Source organism: Larus michahellis, chromosome 2 (genome assembly GCF_964199755.1).
Source record: "Larus michahellis chromosome 2, bLarMic1.1, whole genome shotgun sequence".
NCBI classification, from domain to species: domain Eukaryota; kingdom Metazoa; phylum Chordata; class Aves; order Charadriiformes; family Laridae; genus Larus; species Larus michahellis.
The window spans coordinates 78769210-78789864 of NC_133897.1; the positions used below are offsets into that span (position 1 = coordinate 78769210).

The 20655-nt window shown below is 49.9% G+C and overlaps 1 protein-coding gene across 1 annotated transcript; it reads left to right on the forward strand.

The window, feature by feature from the left end:
* Nucleotides 1–15456: 15456 nt before the first annotated feature.
* On the forward strand, nucleotides 15457–19830 carry FOXC1 (forkhead box C1). Its single transcript, XM_074576071.1, has one exon. The coding sequence runs from the start codon at nucleotides 17450–17452 to the stop codon at nucleotides 19172–19174; it is 1725 nt and encodes a 574-aa protein (XP_074432172.1). The 5' UTR covers nucleotides 15457–17449; the 3' UTR covers nucleotides 19175–19830.
* The last annotated feature ends 825 nt before the right edge of the window (nucleotides 19831–20655 follow it).

A 20655-nucleotide genomic window follows, 5' to 3' on the forward strand; every position in this document is an offset into this window, starting at 1 on the left:
AGTAAAACCAGACAAACAACTCACAGAGGCTTCCCTCCTCCCTGCTGCCTTCTCCCCCTCCCCTATTTCTGCCCCTGTGCTCTCACTCTCTCCCCTCAGCAATTTAAATTTGTTCACTCTCAATTCCTGGGACCACCAGGCACAGCTTATGTCCTGACAGGACCAAATGCAGAGCGCGGAGCAGGATAATCCTGAAGGGAGAGACAAGAAAAATGGCAATGCAGGAGGGTTAAAGGCAGGCTGAGCCTAGCAAGCATCGTCTAGACTTTCAGTCTCATGATTCAGTGTGTCTGATGTAAAACTATTTAAATAAGAGTTATGTAAATAACGTGGCAGACAGATAGATTATTTAATATAATCAAAGTGAGATAAGGCCCGGGCCCCAATCCTTCCCTGAAGTAAGGCTGCTTTGTGCCATCCTCAAAGTGCAAACAGCCCTGAGGCCAGAAGACCCAGCCAAGGGAGGATCACCCCAGTCCAAGGAGATAGCCTCCTGGCTTGCAACCAGTACAGCAGCTCCTACACAGCTCCTCCATCCCTAAAGACAAGCAAAAGGGCATTCATGAGAAATCTCAGTATCCAACTGGTCTCTGCTGCCATATTAGCGCCTCGGAGCCACTGTCACTTGGGATCATTTGGAGCAGCCCTCCTCCAAGCTACGCTGGAGGATTTACCTTCAACTGAGCTGGCTGGGGACTGTGACCAGGGACAGAAGTGGCTGGATAATAAAATGCACAAACTTTTTCCTCACCTTTTCACCTTCCGGCAGTGTTAGCCTCAAAAATAGAGTTGAAAATGGCCCATCAGGTAGGGTAGCACTTCCCTCTCATTATCTTGTTACCACCTTTAGCATATACATCTGGGTTTTAGCTGCTTTTTAAACTTCCCAGGGCATGCCTGTACCACGGCAATTGCACGCAGGATAGGCCCAGCTGAGGTACCTTCAAATCGGTTGAATTAGGGACAGACAGCAATGTAAACACCGGAGCACAGGGCTCCCTATGGGCTGCGCAGCCTGCTGGAGAAGCTGTCCCTGGGGCACAAACAGTCGGTGCCCACAGGACCACGGGCAAGCGTGAGGCTGGCTTGGGTTTGTTGACAGGGGTGGGAGTTGTTGCAGTGCAAATGTGCCCTTGTGTAACGTGATTTCCACCAGCTCCCCTGGGCCACCAGGTTTCCCACTAGCTTGGTTTGTTTTCATTTCACAGTGAGGTAACGCCACTTTCTTGACATTCCCCCTCTCTTTTCCTTTAAACATACAGGCCTGACTTGACTGTCCTTACGCTAAAATCAACATGTGGGCAAGTTTAAGTAAAGTTTAAGTAAGGACTGTGCTGCTGGCACTTTCCACAGTACCACACCCTCGTGCCTCTTCTTCCCATTCAGGTCACTTGTAACTCTCTTGACTACACCTCTTTTTTTTTTTGTTTTCCCCCCTTTTTCTTAAGTTACTCGGTGTCTGCTTAATCTAACCTTCTCAACCACTTTGAATGGGACCAACCAGTTCTGCTTCCAGATGTGGCCTGACCCATGGATAATCTTTTCAGTTGCATGACCATGTCAATTAAGGGCAGGTTGTTTGTTTTTTAAGCCAGGAGAGTTAAACCTACCAGAGGCAGGTTTATTCAGGTATAAATATACCTTGTACGGGTACAACATAGTCTCCCTCCCACATGGCAATGCAGGGGAGTTAAAGCAACACAACTGAAGTCATCGCTGACATTTTTTACACGCACACATCAAGCACACATGGCTTCTGCGCACACACAAAACCGAGGCGAGCACATGGGGCCTCTCCCTCTCTGTCACAGTCGCTCAACGGTGGGCAACGATTTAATGCATCTTCTTTGGGCTTGCGGACGACGGTAACCGTCTAAAGGCAACTTGAACGAGGAACAGATTTACTCAGACTTCCTCCACTCCTACCTTCTACCCAAATTAATGTTGGAGTAGATAAGGCTGGAGAGCATTTCCCTTCCCATTTTTAAACCTTTCCTTAGTTTAAATGGTCTGACTCATCAGCAACACAAAGATGACAAAATGTCTATTCTCCTCCTCCTCCACCCCCCCTCCCCCCCAAATATTTTGGCATGATTTTGCTATCAAATTAGGGTACTCAATCCATGCCAGTTAGAAAAAAAAAAATAAATGGGCTCCTAGCACACTCATTGTATATGATTAGGATTTGGGGAGGGTGCGGAGCATAACATCATCATAGGCAGAAAGTGAAAACAGCCAAAGGAAACGCCTACACTCTTCCTTTACAAAAGCTGCTTGTTGTGTCTGTCTGAACAATTGTTAAAAAACCTGGAGGGGAATTAGAAGGAAAAAGATAACTGACTTTATTAAGAGCAAAAGATTGATTGAGCAATTGATTGCACTTAATTGGATCTGTGCGAGCAAGAGAGAGGATTTCATTTTATTTTTTTTCCTGGTCTGACAGAAAGTCCAGCCACAGAACCATACAGGCAGGCAACCGAGTTACCAAGCTCAGAGCTTAGGTTTGCTCCTTCTTCCAGGGCATTACTTGCCTGGAAGCAGCTGGCTTGAAGAGCTGACCCCTTCCACAGCACTGCCAATCGCAGTATTTGAGGCCTCAGAAAGGAGAAGGAACTTAAAAGTCACAAGGTTAAACTTCAGAGATTGGTTTCTGCATGTGTTTCTTTCCAGAGCTTTTTTTCTTCGCTTCTGAGGTACGCTGACATTCATGGGATGCTTTCCTCTGTAATGACAAGTTCTAGAAACTGTTTACATTTGTTTAAGAGAATGGCAAGATTCTCATCCCACCAATTCATTTCAGGAATAGCGTCCTTAAAAGAAAAACGTTATCCAATTCATAATAATGAAACCTGGAAGAATTATATGACTAAACACCACTAACAAAAGGGACGGAGGCAACACTGTTATGGGGCATATTTTCATGAAGCAGAGACTTCATTTTCTGGAGTTATGCACATAATAATGAAGCTGCAGCACAAGAGAGAACTAGCTCAGAGTTTCACAATCTTTCTCCCCAAAACAATCCTCAAGGGGAAAATGATAATGTGCATGAACAGTTAAAATAAAAGCAAAACCCGAGCTAACCCCTTTGAATGAACCAATTCCTGTTAATGTATTGTTATCACCTTACAATATATATTACCTTAATTTTCCTCTTAAGCAGCAGGAAGGACAGATATTCATACTGCACAGATAAGAGTGTGATTTCCAGGGAAAACAAAGGGTCCAGCAGTTAGGTTTGGATTTGCTTTGTTTAAAAGCAAATTGCAAGGTATGTGGGCCTCAAACTTATCTAAACAGTACAGCCAGTACCCAGACTCACAGAGCCGTTGAGGTTGGAAGGGACCAGACCAACACAGCCCTCGTTTGCCTGTGTGATTGCTTTACATTAATAAATATAAAGCCTTTTGGCCTGTAAAGGCAAGGAGCTGAACTGGATGGTCAGGATGCCCTGTGTATGGCTATGCTCTAGCTTCCCAGGTGCAGGCAGCTGGTACCCCATTGACCTGCACGCTCTGACGATGCATTTCACATCCACTAATCTCATTTGCCTACTCTAAGCAAGAACAGAGGCTTTACCTGAGTACGTTCAGATGAGCAAACTTGGTAAGAAAGCAAAATAGGAGAGAAAGAGCAATGTTGCAAAAGCAAATGGCCTATTTTGCAGATTGAGGCAATAATGGATGGCCATAAAAATGGTAGGACTGACAGCTGTCTTACATCCTTCCTCCTCACAAAAAGACAAGAGTTGTCTCTTGTCCTTCCTCCCCACAAAAAAAAAGAAAAAAAAAATCTGAAAGCGAAACAATTAAAAGCAGCATCAATTTCTCTGTTACCCCTTCTAGTTTTCCAGCGTGATCCAAGAGCCACATGGATACAGCAAGAAGGGAGAGGAAACAAATAATGCCTTTTACACTGAGGCTTTCCATTCCAAGTATCTTAGGAGTGGGAGACAATCCAAAGGAGGAGGAACCGGCATGGGCTCGTCTCTCTTTGTCAGACGCGCATCTCCTGTGCCAGCTGCCACGGTTGCCAGCCTCCTACAGCCCTCCTACGAGCCTCTCCACAGTCACCTTCTTTTCTGCCCATCTGCCAGGAGTTACCACTTTCCCAGGTCTGCCGGCTGAGCTGCTCGTCCGAGCACTCCCTCATCCATTCCAGTCAAAACAAGCTAGGTCAGCTAAAGTAGCCTGCCATATAGGTGTTTCCTAACCCGCTTCACTGGGACTGAGATGGGTTGGGAAACCCTAAGGTGAGCAATTCCACCAGCAGACCCGAGAAGTCAGTAACCTCCGGCAGGAGGGCAGTGGCTGGTGATGGGGAAAAAAAATCAACCCTGGCAGCCAAGAGAGTCCGTGTCATCGAGCCTTTAACAGTCCTACTTGCACTGTGCCCACCCAGTGCAGGACCACTGGTGCAGTCATGCACTGGATTCTCCTCTTAGTGCAAACGGACAGATCTCTCTGCAGCTACAAGTACCCGTAGCCAGTGCTTGTTAAGTGCTTTGAAGATTAAAAGTACAGATACAAGTGTTAAATATTGTAATTATTCTTACTACATAACATTGCTGCACTGAAAGTAGGGAGGGGTTGTTTTTCCGTGTTTGTATGTGGGAATACCATGACAGCTGCTCCTTTCTGTAAGTGAATTGCTGCCAAGGACCTTGATAAGGGGTTGTGCTTGAAGGAAAAGGACCGAGTCTGGGAGTTTTCTTGGAGTGCTGCATACCACAGTGAAATTAAACTATGCTCTTACCACTGTCAGAGCATATTCCTATACGTGCTGATTACCCCGAGCTGCCTCTGGCTCCAGGAGGAGCAGCAGTGACTCTCAGCAGCTCACCAGGGCTTGATCCTACAAGTAGCACACAGGAGGAAACGCAGACAGCTGAGAACTGAGCTCAAACAACTTACAAGCAGCCCCAAAAGCATCAAATCCCCAAGTCCGTGCTTCTGTTTTACTCAGCTCACACTCGGGGCTTTAGGAGAGCGCTCTTCTTGAATAAGGCCAGGGCAGACGGGGGTTTGGGCTCTTCTTTCTATTAAGGACACCTTCTGACCTTCCACCACGGCAAGAAGGGGTGAGCCTGATTGCGGTTTCCCTACACACTGCACGATTCCTCTACAGCATCTTGGCCCACGTGGCCAAGAGGAGTAGCTGGGGTAAAAGCCCCTGGTTTTAGTCCATTCTTCTTTATTCTCAGAAACTCGTAGGAGAAGGAGGTTGTGAGAGCAGCATATAGTTCATTACCACATTGCAACTGCCCCAGATTATGCCAGGAGCTGGGCTGGCACCTAGCTGGCTTTCTGTAGCCAAGCACAAACAAGGCTCTGCTGAATTTGGGTCACGTCTGAGGACAAAGCCATGAGTGACCACTTCAGTTTGTGGCATGCAGTTAGGTGTACTTCTGTGCACCTCTGGGCTCTGTGACACAGCCCGTACAGCCAAGGGCTGTAGCATTTAATCAGGCAGTGCTTCCCTACATGCACCGGGAGCTTGCCTGAGCTAAGGCTGAAAAGAAACCATATGACCTGCTGTTTCCATGTCTCATCCCTCCCTCCCTTGTCCTGCAATGGCCCTGATGAGTTTTGAACCTCTCTGCATGAGAGAGCAAGTAGACCCCACACTCCAAGAAGAAACGATGCTGTGAGCCATCTCTTTCGCACTGTTGGGCAGCTTTTGGGAATAGATGGGAACCAAGGAGTTCTGGGGAACACAACTCCTGCAAGAGCAGATGACCATCACTTAGAAAGACCCACCTTGCCTCCCCTTTCTGCACTCATACACACACAGGCGGTCCTGAAGAGGTGAAGCCACAAAAAGGATGTGCTGCTCCCAACTGAACAGAAAACACTGAAGTGAAGCAAGAACCTGAAAACCTCTCAAAGAGGATAAGCATAAGGACAGGCAACAGCTGGAGCTGACAGCATATGGAGAAGGCATCAGCAGGCACCAAGCTGACAGCACCCAGTCCAAGATATGTTCAAGTATCTACAACTTCCCCTGACTCCTATGGGGCTTGCAGGTGCCCGACACCTTTCTGGGAACCCATGGTACATATCCACAGCAATGTTCCAGCCCCACCAAAGTCCTTATCTAATCTGAAACCTACTGACAGCAATAGCACTGAATTTGGGATCAGGGAGATCACTTGTGGAAAGAGGCATGCTCTTGTGCCTTCAGTGTTCTATGCAGAAAAAAAAATACGTCTGTAGTCTTTCTGAAGGGGTGAAGAGGAGAGAAAAGCATTAAAAAAATAGATATTCATTTTAGATAATTTTTAAGCTCATTTGGTGGCATGGGAGGAGGTAGCAGAGGCTGAAGGACTAGCAAGAAAGAAGCCTGGGTGTGTCATAGGGGAAGGGAAAGGTTGTAGGAGGAAGCGTGGGAGGTGATGCAGACAAGCTCACTAAATTGCAAGACAAAACATGGATTTTGTCCCCAAGCAAAACACTTCTGTACTGCTGTCAGGTCAAGCTAATAAAGACGGCTCTTTAGAGACTCCACTGTCTGTCTGTATTTCCTCTCTCACCAAGAGGAAAAATAATTAATAAGCAGCTTCTGTCTGGCAATCAGCAACTATTTGCATCATCATATATGGAGATGGCAGCCTTCCTGATCATGAAACACATCTCTTTAGCAGTGGAGCTTCTGCTCGTTCAGCCCAGTACATAGCTGCCATCTACAACGCTGCACTTAAGTGCTCAACAGGGGCTAAAGGCGGGCAGCACCCGTCATATGGGTTATAAAGAGAAACTCACTGAGGTTTCGTAAGTCTCAGGAGGTTGGCCACAGGCATGAAAGCCAAGCTGCAGTATTTGCGGAGTCTTCATAACACAGGATTTGCAACAGAATATAACTGCTGCTGGCGAGATGGAAATTCGCAGTGAATTCGGTAACTAACAGAACAACTTCCTTTGTTTACTATGCAGAGGATACAAGAAAATTAAACGAATCTGGTGCTAGTCCAGCTCACTGCTGAAAACTTTTGACAAAAGCTGACCTCTTTGCTCCTGAATAAATATTAGCAATTTGTTTGCACATTGTTCAGCCAGCTTTGTAGACAGGCAGAGGAAAACGAGCAAAGAATTTATTCGGTCATTTTTTTCCCCCACCAATTGTCAAATAAATTATTCACAAATACAGGCTTCCATCATTCATCTAGCACTAGACTAAACACTTTCTACTAAACTTAGTTTTCAGCATCGTGTTTCAGTTTATAGTTACATTTTTCCCTGGGCAAAGCAAGCCAGTCATTAGACAGCTCTCATAGGTTTCTACTAAACATGCTTGATTAAGTCTTTCAAGAAGGAGGGGGTGGAGGAAATTGTGCTTTAAAGTCAATGGGAACATTTCCATTCACTTCAATGGGAAATGCGCTGGAAGAGATAACATTATTTTGAAGAGTTAACGAGCATACTTAACTCCGCAGAAGAAAACAAACCCTACGCCACCATTACACACTGCACTTTGTGATGGACGCTTTTCAAACTGAATGGAGTAAGAAACTAACCTTCATGCCGGAGCTGCCCAAAGGAGCAGTTTTCCCTACCACCACCCCATGGTGCTGCCTGACACGCCATACACATACATGAAATCTAGCAGCATCGTTCGAGCTCTAGCCTTGCTCACTCGCCAGTGACTTAACTTCTGTGAGTTCACTCACCATGGGGATACTGAGCTGGCACAGGTGCTCGCCTTTAATTTCTCCAAGCCAGAGCCACAGCTGATGCAATTCAGCTTCATGGCTTGAGGATCTGGCCTCATTTGAAAGGGAAAGGAGAATATGAAAAGAAAAATTAAAAAAAAAAAAAAAGAAATTCAAACGTGAATTTCTGGACTGATTTACTACATGTCACACAGCCGTGCGAGGTCAGGATGACACACATGCAAGAGACCTCTGAGATGAAATAACTGCATGAAGCTTCTACATTTGGAATTTCTATGGGTAGGCAAGTTGAAAAACAGGCACACCTCAAGAGCACAGCTTTGCTGCAGGTCAGCAAGAAAACTCCGTGTCATCTTTTTCTTCAAAGAGCTTTAGGTGGCTGCTGCCATTCAGCTGAATTTAGAAGAAAGAAGGACACGATGTTCTATTCAGTCCATGCAAATCCATGATGAACACCACTGAATGCAACACCTGTGCAAAGAGCAATCGCTTTAATCAAGCGGTTACCGTGAGCCCTTCTCTTCCAAAGGAAATGGTCTATTTTATCCCCAGTCCATTCAGTTCCAGATGAATCCTTGAAGAGTATCCCCCAAGATAATGATGCTTATTCGTTATTAGCACATCAGCACGAGATCCCGGGCACAGTCAGGAGCTAGACAGTGTACAAATGTAGAACAAGAGGCAGTCCTTACCCTGCTGAGATTACAATCTCAAAAATCATGGGGGGGGGGAGGAGGGGGGAAGAAACAAAATAGACAAACAGGCTCAGCAAATGTTGAAAGCTAAAGGTGTGGTGGAGGGCTTGCATTCTTTCCCTTATTCAGTGTGTAGATGCAAGACAAGCCCAGCCTCTGGAGGGAAATAGATGCATGGAGAGACACGAAGCTCTTCACATGGCCCAGGGAAGCCATCCCTGTCCACTGCAACCTCCTTTCACAGAGCTCTCTCCCAACCAGAAGAGTTGTTTCAGTTGTAGCTGTACCCATGGTGAATATTAAGGATGGCACAGCCAGACGTAAGCCTAATAACCTTCTCTCCTCCTTCACTCAGCACACTTTCATGAGGTTCAGCTCGGGGCTTTCAAAATGACCACTGTTTGGAAGTCTCGCTGTCTGAATTTTTCCCTCCAGAACCTGTGCTTTAGACCTTCAAGCTCAAGGCCTGAGTAACAAGAAGAGGCAATGACATAAAAAGCTATGCGGCTACTGCCAAAACGTGTCACCTCGAGTCACTCCATCCAAAAACCATGAGGCTCTGACCAGAGTTGAGACCCATAAAATAGAGAGATAATGCGGTGCAGAGCTGATAACGACCTTCCTTTCAAATTTATCCCAAAGCCCAAGACATTATCTATTGGATCAGGCCCTGCAGGCACTTAGACGCCACTCTGCCTACTTTTTTGGATCCCATTGGGATTTAGGCTGAAAACAGGTGCCAAGATGCTCTGACTCAGGCAGTTGCGGGCATGCCCAGCAGCAGAGCTACCGGTGCCTGGGGAACACGCAGGTAAAAGACGGAGGCACCAACCATGGCTGGATGCTTTCAAGGTTAGATGTTTGCTCAGCGTGGAGCAAAGGGGCATTGCTGTGATTTTGGGCTACGCGGTCTGGAACTCCACTTACTCCCTGCTGCAAGTGACAAAGTCTGCCTCTGAACTGGCCCTTATGAAAGCTATCCACGTTTCCTCCACGCTGTTCTCCCCACTTAAATTAAGTGCACCTAATCATGAAATCTACCTAATTGGAATATCTCAGCTAAAAATCAGGGATGCTTACTAACAATGACTGCATCTTGATCGGGATGGTAATATCACTTAATTGGGATGCCTTCAGGTATCTTAGTGGTTTGGGTTTTTTATGTCTCAAGCTCAAGCTAGTCTTGTCTGTCTGCTCCTCATAAAACAGCTTTCAGTTCCTCCTTAGTAATGATACAGGCAAACGATGATGTAAGTTACTTTAACATTTTTTGCTTCTGGCTGTCAGTTGATGTGGGAGGGGCAAATTACCTGTTTCTGTGGGTGTTCTTGCCACAGGGAGGGTTACAGTAGCTCCAGTCTCCATCCCATGCAAACCCTCCTTCTGCCTCCATGGGCCTCCCCATCACGCAGGGACCTCGCTGCAGCTCTCCAGAAGGCTTCAGTGAATAGGGAAATGCTGTTTTCTGCTACCTGGCCAGCGTGTTTAAACTGGGGGGGTGGGGAGGGGGGGAGGGCGATCCCAACCAGAGTGGCCTACCACAAACTGTTCTCTTTGTAACTTACTGTTTCAATGTTTGCTGCATCCATAACTCTGCGAGCAAAATCACGTATTAAAAGAAAGCTATATATCTGCCTACCTACCCAACTAACCACACTTGTACTCCACAGTTACACATGTGCAATTATTTTAAAATGTAAGTCTCAGCTAGGAATCTCTGGCTCTACGCAGGCGTTATCAAGTTAAATAGAAAACTTTATTTTTAAAAATAATCCCTCGGGTGTCTTTTCCTTCATGCTACGCCATCTTAAAAGACCTGTATTTGTATTTATCATGTGAAGCACCTCTAAATTGATCATCTAGCACTGGATATAGGCTTGCAATCTCTTCTTCTTTGCAAAATTGCAAGGAATTGACCTTGTTTGGCTTGGCTGGTGCCATCCTCACATGCCAACATTAGCCATGTCGCCACCACAGTTGGCCGGCCGGTCTTGCTGGGACAGGAATTGGGGCATGAGCTGAGCAGTGGGACAGGTGGTGTGCCAGAGCCACGCACCCAACATGCAATGGTCAAGCAAAGGGGGCTAATGGCACCTGAATAAAGAAGAATGACCGAAAGCTTTGCTTTTATTTGGTTTCCCAGAACAAAGAACTCTGTCTGAAGGGACATTGACATACATACTGCCAGGGCTCTTTTCTGCTTCAGCGCAAATTTTCTGTTTCAAATCATGCCTACCAGCCTGTTTATAGATTTGCAGAAATGGTACTGCATGTGGCCTTGTGGAGGCAGGCAAGAGAGGGAAAGAATTGGAAACTGAGAGACAACATATTCAGGAACTGAACAATGATTTCTTTAACCTTTAAATGATACATGGCTTATTTTTGAGGACAGAACCCTAGTAGAAAGTGAGGCTTGCCTGGGGTCACCACTCCAAGTTCCATGTGCTCATTGCGCAGGGCGCATTTAAAAATCCATCTCTTATGCGCATTCCCGGTGTTTTATGGAAAATAACATGTATGTCTTGAGAGCTCTACTTTTTAAACTGTTCTTTCACCTCTTTTTATTATACTTTACTTTTTGCAGAGTGAGACATTGTTTTCTGTATGTAAACAACTATAATGGGTTACTTCCAGCAGTGCGCAAATAACTGTGCAAAGAGAGCATTTGTGGCTTCATAAAAGCGCGTATGCAGATATCTAAGTTTTATTACTTGTATTACCATAGCTCCTAGGAGCCTTAAAGGAGACTAGTTCTTTGGTGCGATTGTACTTAATACCCATAAATGCCTTGTAAAACTCTGGAAACCATGCGTGCATCTAGCTATGCATATATATCAGCATGTGTGTGTATATTTACACATCCCTGTAACCGTACAACTGCGCGAAAGCATCTGCCTCTGGATTTACCAGACAGTTTTATGAAGCTGTTCTTCGGGGGCTGAACACATCAGTAATTAGACAGCAAGGGGGAGGTTAAAAAACAGAAGTACTTTTCCTGGAAACCAACACTTTTTCATTCGCCGGGTTTTATTGGCAAACCTGGCAACCAGTAAAGACATTCCTCGGCAGAGCCAAGAAAAGAATGGCCTGGCGAGGGCTGGCAATCCCTCTACGTGTTCACCTCCAACAACAACCTGTGCCGTGCGGAACCAGCGCGCCCGCGCCCGCGCACCCAGCACGTCAACTCGGGCAAAAAAAAAAAAAAAAAAATTAAAAAGAAAAAAGGTGCGGGAAGGGTTTGGATGGGTTTCTTTTAAAATCCCTCTTCCCCCGTGGCGGGGGTGAGGGGAGAGAGCGGCGCGGGGGTGGCGGGCAGGGCGGCGGGACCCGCGGGGAAGCGCGGAGCGGGACGGAGGGCGGCCACCTGCCCCCAGGAGGGGGCGCCCGCGGCCCGCGCAGCGCCCGGCCGCCGCGCAGGTGGCCGCGGGTGCGGAGCAGCGCGGTGCGGGCGCGGGTCCCAGCAGGGCTGCGCGGCCCCGCCATCCCACCCACCCCACCCCCTTCCCCTCCCCTCCGCACCCCCTTCCTCTGCCGCGCAGCCTCCCGAAAAACCCTCTTCCGAGGCCTCCGAAAGGCGGGGAATTAATGGATCCAGGGGCTGATCACTATCTGGTCCCTAATGAGTTGCCAAGTACTTATCGCTTCGCAGGCTCGGAACTGTCGCTTCTTTCTAATGTAAATAAGCGCCTTATAAAAATACGTATCTCTCCTCTCTGTCTGCTAAGGCAATAGGTGGGGATGGAGCAGGACAGGGCTGCAAAAGGTTCCCGCTCCCGGTTTCGTTGCTCCGAGTGTGTTTTCGTTTATACGAGTCCAGAGAATCCAATGGATTCAACACCCACCCCCCCCCTCCTCCCGCCCTCGCTGCCCCTCCCAGAGAAAGGAAGGAAATAAGAGAGGAAAAGGAACACAAAAGGGACAAGGGACCTTGGAAAGTAAAAGAAAAAAAAAAATCCACGTCTGGCTATCTTCTTGAAGTTTTAGGAGAGAGTTTTTAACACCCCCGGTCCCCCAGATGTTAGTATTTTACTGTGAGATGCCAAAGGTAGAGAACCTACCAAATTAAAGGTTTCTTACGCGGTCGCGGGGTTTTCTTCTGTGTGTGTATGTATGCGTGATAGTACTCTACCTGAACAGCAGAAACAACACAAGTAGTTTCCCACAGCCTGGTTTTTGTTTTTATTCCTGGTGCGGCGACGTCTCTGGGACGCAACCTGTGTCGCAGAGAGGAATTATATGGATGACCGCGATAATTATCGTGGGAAGATGAAACGCGCGGGCTCCGACCTCTTTACGGTCTCGGTTCTCCCTTGTAAATTAAATGCAAAATTCACTTTTAGATACCGAACGCGAAGTTAAGGTATTTCTCTTGTGAATTACGGGAAGCCGATGACCGCTGCCGCATTTACTGCAAAGGGTAATTTATTTCTCATTCAAGAATGAGAGCCTAAAAGATGCCAGAGGGAATGGAGCGCTCATTTTCGTATTAAATTGTGTTATTTATGTCTCAAGATAAAAGACGCCCTGGATTGGAAAACTACTTCGGCTTATTTATGGAATTGTTAACCCACGTTAATAATACAACAATCACGTCTGTTTGCTTAACTGAGTGCCACGCAAACAGACTTAGAGTTGGGCTTAATTGCATAGGCTGAGATGGCAGAGGTGCTGGCTGCAAGGACGGGAGGGAGGGAAGGATGGCTGTCACCTATGTCCAGCGGCTATAAACAGAGAGGGGATTTTCGGCACAATAGATTTTTCTACTGGTAAAGCACAGATTTGATACGATCACTTCCCTCCCTGCCCCCCGAAAGGATGTCAGCGGTTTTCTCCTGCGGTGTCGCCCGCTGTTTAAGGAACATGGAAAGCTGCATCCTGAGATGCAAAGAGCCGGGCTGGATGGCTGGTTTCGGAGTTACAGGGATACTGCTGTGATGTTGGAGCCAAAAGAAAGAGAAGCGAAGCTCTGACTATGTCTAAACATAAACAGCCCGAGGCTGCAGAGCAGTTCACCTCCAGGTCTCTGAGAGGAGAGGACAACCCACAGCGAATTGTTTGGGTCCACCTGGGCTTTGCCCAGGTCAAATGGTAGCCCCTCCACCTACCGCTCCGATGTCATCTTTCTTTCTGACATCTCCGTAAATAAGGTTTGCAAATGACCACACACGCGAAGCCTCGCAGGGTCTCAAGACAAGCCCGGGTCCCCCGGCCCGGGGCTGCCCGTCGGGGCTCCCCTCCCGCCGCCGGCGCCCCTCGCCAGCCGTCGGGCAGGAGGCGGCCGCGGCCGTGCCCGGGGTGTCTGAAGGGGCCGGGACGGGGCGGGGGGACACACGCACGGTGGCCACGGCTGCTGCCGTCCTGCTTTATTTGGGCGGCAGACCCAGGCGGTGGCTCCTCCAGTGTGTCTCTCCCGCTCGGAGGCCAGGCTGGATCCCACGGCAAAGACAGCTCGGCGTTGCGTGCGAGTGGGTGAAACCCAAGCGCCAAGGGCTCCTTCTGGGTGGCATCCAAACGCACCGGGGTGGCGGGGAGGGAATTGATCTTTCTGCCTCCCTAAAATCGTTGTTTCCCCCCCCCCTCCCCCCCCAACACGCGCACACACACGCACACAAACACAGAAACCCTAAATCGCTCTATGAACCTTCACAATGGTGACTTTTGTACCTCGCGTCGAGAAACCAGAGTCCTGCTGGTTTGAGGTATGTAATTTAACACACGTTAGTAATTGCGTCAGTTCGCAATTATAGCATCAGAGTGGCTATTGCAAAACATATTAGATGCAAAAGACAGTGGATTAATGCCCCCCCCCCCCCCCTTCCATGTGCTGAAACTTCTCGGTGTGACTCCAGCCTTTGCCCGAGAAACAGCTTCGCTACCGTAAACATTGTCCAGAGAACGCGAAAAAGTCAGCAAAGGGTCCGGCACATTACGGCCGCTCCTGGAAGCGAGCGGGAAGCCCATGGAAATTGTTTTTAACGGCAGGTAATACCGTGGGAAAACCGGATGACCTGGGATGAATGGAAACGTGCTAAAATGTCCTCTTTCTTTTTCTTTTATTTTCTTTTTCTTTTTTTTTTTTTTGTTTCAGCAGAGCAAGAAAGAGTTTTTTTGAAAATATAAAGTGTTGGAATTGACATCTAGTCCAGTGCTTGCACATTTATTAATTCTGCCGTTGTGGGAGGAAAGGGAAAAATGTGTAATTAGGCAGGAGCAGGTGAAAGATTCCAGACGATGAAATACAACAGGCTAAACGGGATAATGTATTCACCATTAAAGGACTGACATTTATTACCAAAAGGAGACCCGTTATGTTTGAATATGAAAAGGAGCAGATATTAGGCTATATAAATTACCTCCTTCACATTACGTGCATCTCATTTAAAAGACATATTTTTATTTTTTTTTATTAACCAAGGGATTGGTGTTTCAGAGGAAAAGCCATACCTGCAAAAATACCACCAAGCAAACGATGCGCCTTTACCACGCTCCAAAGGCACGATCCCCAAAGCAATCGATCACAGTAAAAAGTGAGGAAAGGGGGTTTGAAATCAGTGAAGCCAAAAGGGTCTTTTGACGTATTTGTAGTGTCACAAGATCGGGGTGGGTAATTAATCTCACAAACACACACACGTCTTTCCCGTGCAAATTCCACGCCTTAAAATAGATTTCAGCTTGTTCCTTTCAACTGATCTATTCTTAACGCTAATGAAGTTTCAGAGATTTAGCTGCAAAATGAATGAAGAGCACTGGGTTGGATTTCGAACATCTGAAGTAGTGTCAGAATACTACTGTGCAAATACGTATACGAATCTCCTCGTGTTTTAAGTCCGAAAGGAAAATCTTGTTTCTTAAAATACAACAGCAAATTAAAAGGAAAATTTAAAAAAATAAGTAACTAAGCCCTCACTCCATGCTCCCTTTGAGCTCCCGTTAAATTGTTATTCTGATTAGAGCCCAAATATTCTTTCAGATATTTAGACAAAGGCAACAGCAACGCAAATCAAATCTTCACAGCAGAACTGGCCAAACAGTTTAAGGAACATTAATTTTATTGTACTTTTCTTTTTTCATTTTTTTTTTGTCTTTTGACACACCTGACATACCACGGAGTCCACTCTGAAGCAGATTAGGAACAAGAGTATGCCCTCTCCGTCTTAAATAAATAAATAAAGAAACCAAGGACCCGCTTTCCCTGTCACATCCCATAAGGTCTGTAAAGATTACCTGAAACGAGCGAGCTAAAAAAGACCCCGTACAAAGAAACGCGCCCGTGTTTATAAACAGCAGAGGCGGCGGGCGCTCGCTTCGCAGACGGAGAGCGGAAAGCCCTCGGTGGCTTTGATTAATAAAAAAAAAAAAAAAAAAAAAAAAAAAGAGCTTTGGAGGACTCGTCAAAACCTTGTCAACCGGAGGAATGCAATCTCTTCAGGAGCCTTTGGTCGGGCAGCCGGCTGCAGTGCCGGGGCAGGAGCATCCCACCCTGCGCACACACACTCACACCCCACCACTGTCCCCTCCGTCCCCGCGGGCGTGTGGGGGGGCTGGTGGGGGTGGGGGTGGTAGAAGGGAGCCGGACTGAGGCAGAGCCCTCCTGGCCGGTGAAGGCGGGAAGCCAGCCGGCACACCGGCGCGGAGCCTGCCCGCCGACACGGGCGGCAGCCCGGGGGTAGGGAAGGGGAGGGGAGGGAGGAGGGAGCCCGACGGCAGCCCGCGGAGCAAAACAGATCGACGAGGGGAAAAAGAAGAAAAAAAAAAATAATAAACTGGGGGAGAAACACGCGTGGCGGAGCGCGGGGTGCGCGCGTGGGTGGGAAGAGCTCCGGGGAAGCATATACATATATATATATATACACACACACATTGGTGTAGGCATGCACGTCGTGCGTGTGCCTGGGGCGCGTGTGCCAGGGCGACCGGGCGCGTAAGGACGCGGGTGGGTGCGTGGGCAGGCAGGCGTGGGGCCGTAGGGCCGTCGCGCAAAATCCGCGGGCGCGGAAGGGAGGGTCCCCGCGGGTGCGGTGCGCAGCGGCCCCGCGCCCGCCCGGGGCTCCGCGGCGCTCACGGCGTCCGCCTGTGCCGGCGAGCGTGTGTGGCCGGTCCCCGAGAGCTGCAGCTCCCAGGGCTGCTGCGGGGATTTTTATTTTTTTTTTCTCTTCATTTTTACTCCTCTTTTTTTTTTTTTTTTCCCTCGGTCGCTCCTTTTTTTTTTTTTTTTTTTTCCCTCCTCATTCAGAGCCCCGGGTGTCTCCCGGTTCTCATTGGCCGCCCCGGCTCGGCGGGGCGGAGCTGGACCGCCTGCAAAAGGAGGAAAAGAAAAAAAAAAGAGAGAGAGAGAGAGAAAAAAAAAAAAGGAGACCAAGAGAGGAGAGGGAGGAAAAAAAAAGGGAGAAAACTGTAAGTGCGTAAAAAAGTTCTCGCCGTGGTGACGGATGCTCAAAAGTTCAGGAGTTTTTCCGATGCTTCCCAAAGCAGCCTGCGACTGAAAAAGAGACTGAAAAAAAGCGAGAGGGAGAGAGAGAGGGAGACTTTGCACTGGGAGATCGGGAAGGTGGATTTTTTTCTTCTTCTGCTCGCTTAAAAAAAGCCAACAAAACACATCCCTCTACTTTTGTCCCTCCTTTGCAGACAACTTGTTGCAGATCCCCGTGGAACAAGGAACTGGGAGCGTGGGAGCCTCTTTGCAAAGGTTTTATTCTCTTAATACTCTTTCTGCGTTTGGAAGTTGCTTTCTCCGCTGCGATTACTTTTTTTTTCCCCCCCTCCCCCGTTTTCTTTTTAAAAACATTTTTTCCCCTTTTTCACCCCCCTCCTTTTTTCCTCTTTTTTTTGAATTTTTTTTCCCCCCCCTCCGCGTGGAGTGCGGCAGCTTGCCGGTGGGCTTTTCCTGGGCGACGAAGAGGAGACTTTCGGCGCTGCCGTCGTTATTCTTCCTCCCTTTTTTTCCGCGCTCCGCCGGGGGGGTGGGGGGGTGGGGGTTGCCCGGCCGCCCGGTCCAGCTCGGTCCGCGGAGCGGCGGAGGGGTGGAGGGGGAAGGGACGCGCTGTTTGGTCCGGCGGGGAGGGTGGGGGAAAGCTGACGGGAGGACATGCAGGCTCGCTACTCCGTGTCCAGTCCCAACTCCCTGGGAGTGGTGCCGTACCTCGGCGGAGAGCAGAGCTACTACCGCGCCGCCGCGGCGGCGGCCGGCGGGGGCTACACGGCCATGCCGGCCCCGATGAGCATGTACTCCCACCCGGCCCACGAGCAGTACCCGGCCGGCATGGCCCGCGCCTACGGGCCCTACACGCCGCCGCCGCAGCCCAAGGATATGGTGAAGCCGCCCTACAGCTACATCGCCCTCATCACCATGGCCATCCAGAACGCGCCCGATAAGAAGATCACCTTGAACGGGATCTACCAGTTCATCATGGAGCGGTTCCCTTTCTACCGGGACAACAAGCAGGGCTGGCAGAACAGCATCCGCCACAACCTCTCCCTCAACGAGTGCTTCGTCAAGGTGCCCCGCGACGACAAGAAGCCCGGCAAGGGCAGCTACTGGACCCTCGACCCCGACTCCTACAACATGTTCGAGAACGGCAGCTTCCTCCGCCGCCGCCGCCGCTTCAAGAAGAAGGACGCCGTCAAGGACAAGGAGGAGAAGGACCGCCTGCACCTCAAGGACCATGCCCCGCCGCGCCCGCCGCCGCCCGCCGCCGCCGAGCCCGAGGGCGGCCCCGCCGGGGGCAGCGCCGCGCCGCCGCCGCCGCCGCCGCCCGTCCGCATCCAGGACATCAAGACGGAGAACGGCACGGCCTCGCCGCCGCAGGCCGTGTCCCCCCCCGGCGCCGCGCCGCCGCTCGGCGCCGTGCCCAAGATCGAGAGCCCCGACAGCAGCAGCAGCCTCTCCAGCGGCGGCAGCCCCCGCAGCACCCTCCCCTCCAGCCGCTCCCTCAGCCTGGAGGCCCCCGAGCCGCCGCCGCCTCCCCCGCCGCCCCCGCCGCCGCCCCCCCACCACCACGGCCCGGGCTTCAGCGTGGACAACATCATGACCTCGCTGCGGGGCTCGCCGCAGGCCGCCGCCGCCGAGCTGGGCGCCGGCCTCCTGGCCCCCGCCGCCGCCGCCCCGCGCACCGGCATCCCGCCCGCCCTCTCCCTCGGCGGCTACTCGCCGGGCCACAGCTCCGTCTACGGCTCGCCCTGCGGCCAGGCGGCCGCCGGCGCCGCCGCCGCCGGCACCTACCACTGCAACATGCAGGCCATGAGCCTCTACGCGGCGGCGGGCGGCGCCGAACGACCCGGCCACCTGCCCGCCGCCGCCAGCCCCGCCGAGGACCCGCTGCCCGACTACGCCATGCCCACGGGCGGCGGCGGCGGCGGCGGGACGGGGGGCGGCGGCGGCGGTGGCGGGGCGCTGGGGCACGGCGGGCTCGGCGGCGCGGCGGGCGGCCACCAGGAGGGGCACCACCCGCACCCGCACCCGCACCAGGGCCGCCTGGCCTCCTGGTACCTCAACCAGGCGGCGGCGGCGGCGGCGGCGGCGGCGGCGGCGGCGGGGGAGCTGGGCCCGCTGGCGGGCGCGGCGGGCTACGCGGGGCCGCAGCAGGGCTTCGCCGCCGGCCCGCGGGAGGTCTTCGAGGCGCCGCGGCTGGGCCTCAGCGCCTCGCCGGGCGGCGGCGGCGGCGGCGGTGGCGGCGGGGCGGGGGGCGGCGGAGGCGGCGGCGGCGGCGGCGGCGGGGCGGGGGGCGGCGGCAGCTGTCAGATGGCCTTCCCCGGCAGCCAGCCGCTCTACCGCACCTCCGGGGCCTTCGTCTACGACTGCGGCAAGTTCTGAGCGTGTCCCCGTCCCCCCGTCCCCCCCGTCCCCCAACGCCGCGGGGAGACCGGCGGGGAGACCGCCCCGCACCGCGCAGCACCGCGCAGCACCGCGCCGCCGGCCCCCGCCGCGCCCGCGGAGGGAAGCGGGCGCACGCGAAAAGCTTTTGTACAGAGACAGCCCCCAAAGCATGTCTTGGTTTGTTAAAGGACAGTGTTACTCCAATAACACGTAAGTTGTTTTGTTTTGTTTTGTTTTTAATTGCTTTGAGAAATACTTCTTTTCCCGCCCCCCACCCCTCTCTCGTCCCCATCCCTTAAGGTATCGTCATGCCCCGTGTTTAAAAGGGGGCGAAAAGTCCAGCGTAGAGTACCAGCTTCTTCCCCCCGCCCCCCTTCCTCTTTTACAAGGACTTGTTTTAAAATGTAAATTGCGACATAGTAATTTATTTTTAATTTGTAGTTGGATGTTGCGGACCAAACGCCAGAAAGTGTTTCCCCCTTCCCTGAAAAGTGACGTTAAAATTGACTGAAACGCTGATTTTTTTCACTATATATGAAAAGGGAAACTGTATTAATCTTATTCTATCAATATTTTTCTTTTTTTTTTGTTGAAAATATTCTGAAGGTATTGCATTGTTTGTTTATTAATAAATTACCATTCAGTTGGAATGATCCTTTACACGTCTGTATATTTTAATACTTTCATGTAGAGAGAGAGAGAGAAAGAGAGGGAAAAGGGATTTCATAACTAACTTTGTCGCTGGAACAGCTCGTTCCCCTCCGCACAAATTCCAGAGACCATTTAGGAACTGCCAGGTCGAAAAATCCCTTTTCAGTCTCTTCTGCAATATGTTCCACTTAGTCAGCTCGCCTTATCCGCTAGGAAAAAAATACTTTCCCATGGCAGCTCTGAGTTGGCAAATAAACAAACACGTTTTCTTAGCAATTAATGGGCAAGACCTGGAAACATTTGACCATACACAGTAGTATGACAACATTACGGCTTTTTAAATAATATGCCTGTGTAAGGATATATTAAGCGATAACTCCGAGGTAGAAGTACATGCACTAGATTCCTGCCCTTGTGAAACTGTGTATATATCGAGCTATCGATCTCTGTGTGTGTATTTCAAATGTATTTATATATAGGATTTACATATGTATCTATATTTAAAGAAGGATTACGTATTTATTTATAGCTTTGTATACGCATTGCATATGTTTCTAAACTCTACAGTGTATAGTAGATGCCAGATATTCTGTAGTACGTATATTCTTAAATACAGTGTGAGCGTATAAATCCGCATATAAATCACTGCTTCGTAGATCTGATAGCAATGCGCGCAATCACATCCGTGAAGCCGCTTCTGTAATATATATATTTTTAAGTACTATTTTATTGTAGAAAAAAAAAAAAGTAGTTGGTTCAAAGGGCGCTTGTACGGGCTGCCCTTACACCTTTATAGCTCAGCTTTACTCCTGTTCTTTAGGGACATT

Bases quoted from the DNA above. Each gene is read 5' to 3' on its own strand.
- FOXC1 (XM_074576071.1), top strand. From the start codon at position 17,450: ATGCAGGCTCGCTACTCCGTGTCCAGTCCCAACTCCCTGGGAGTGGTG.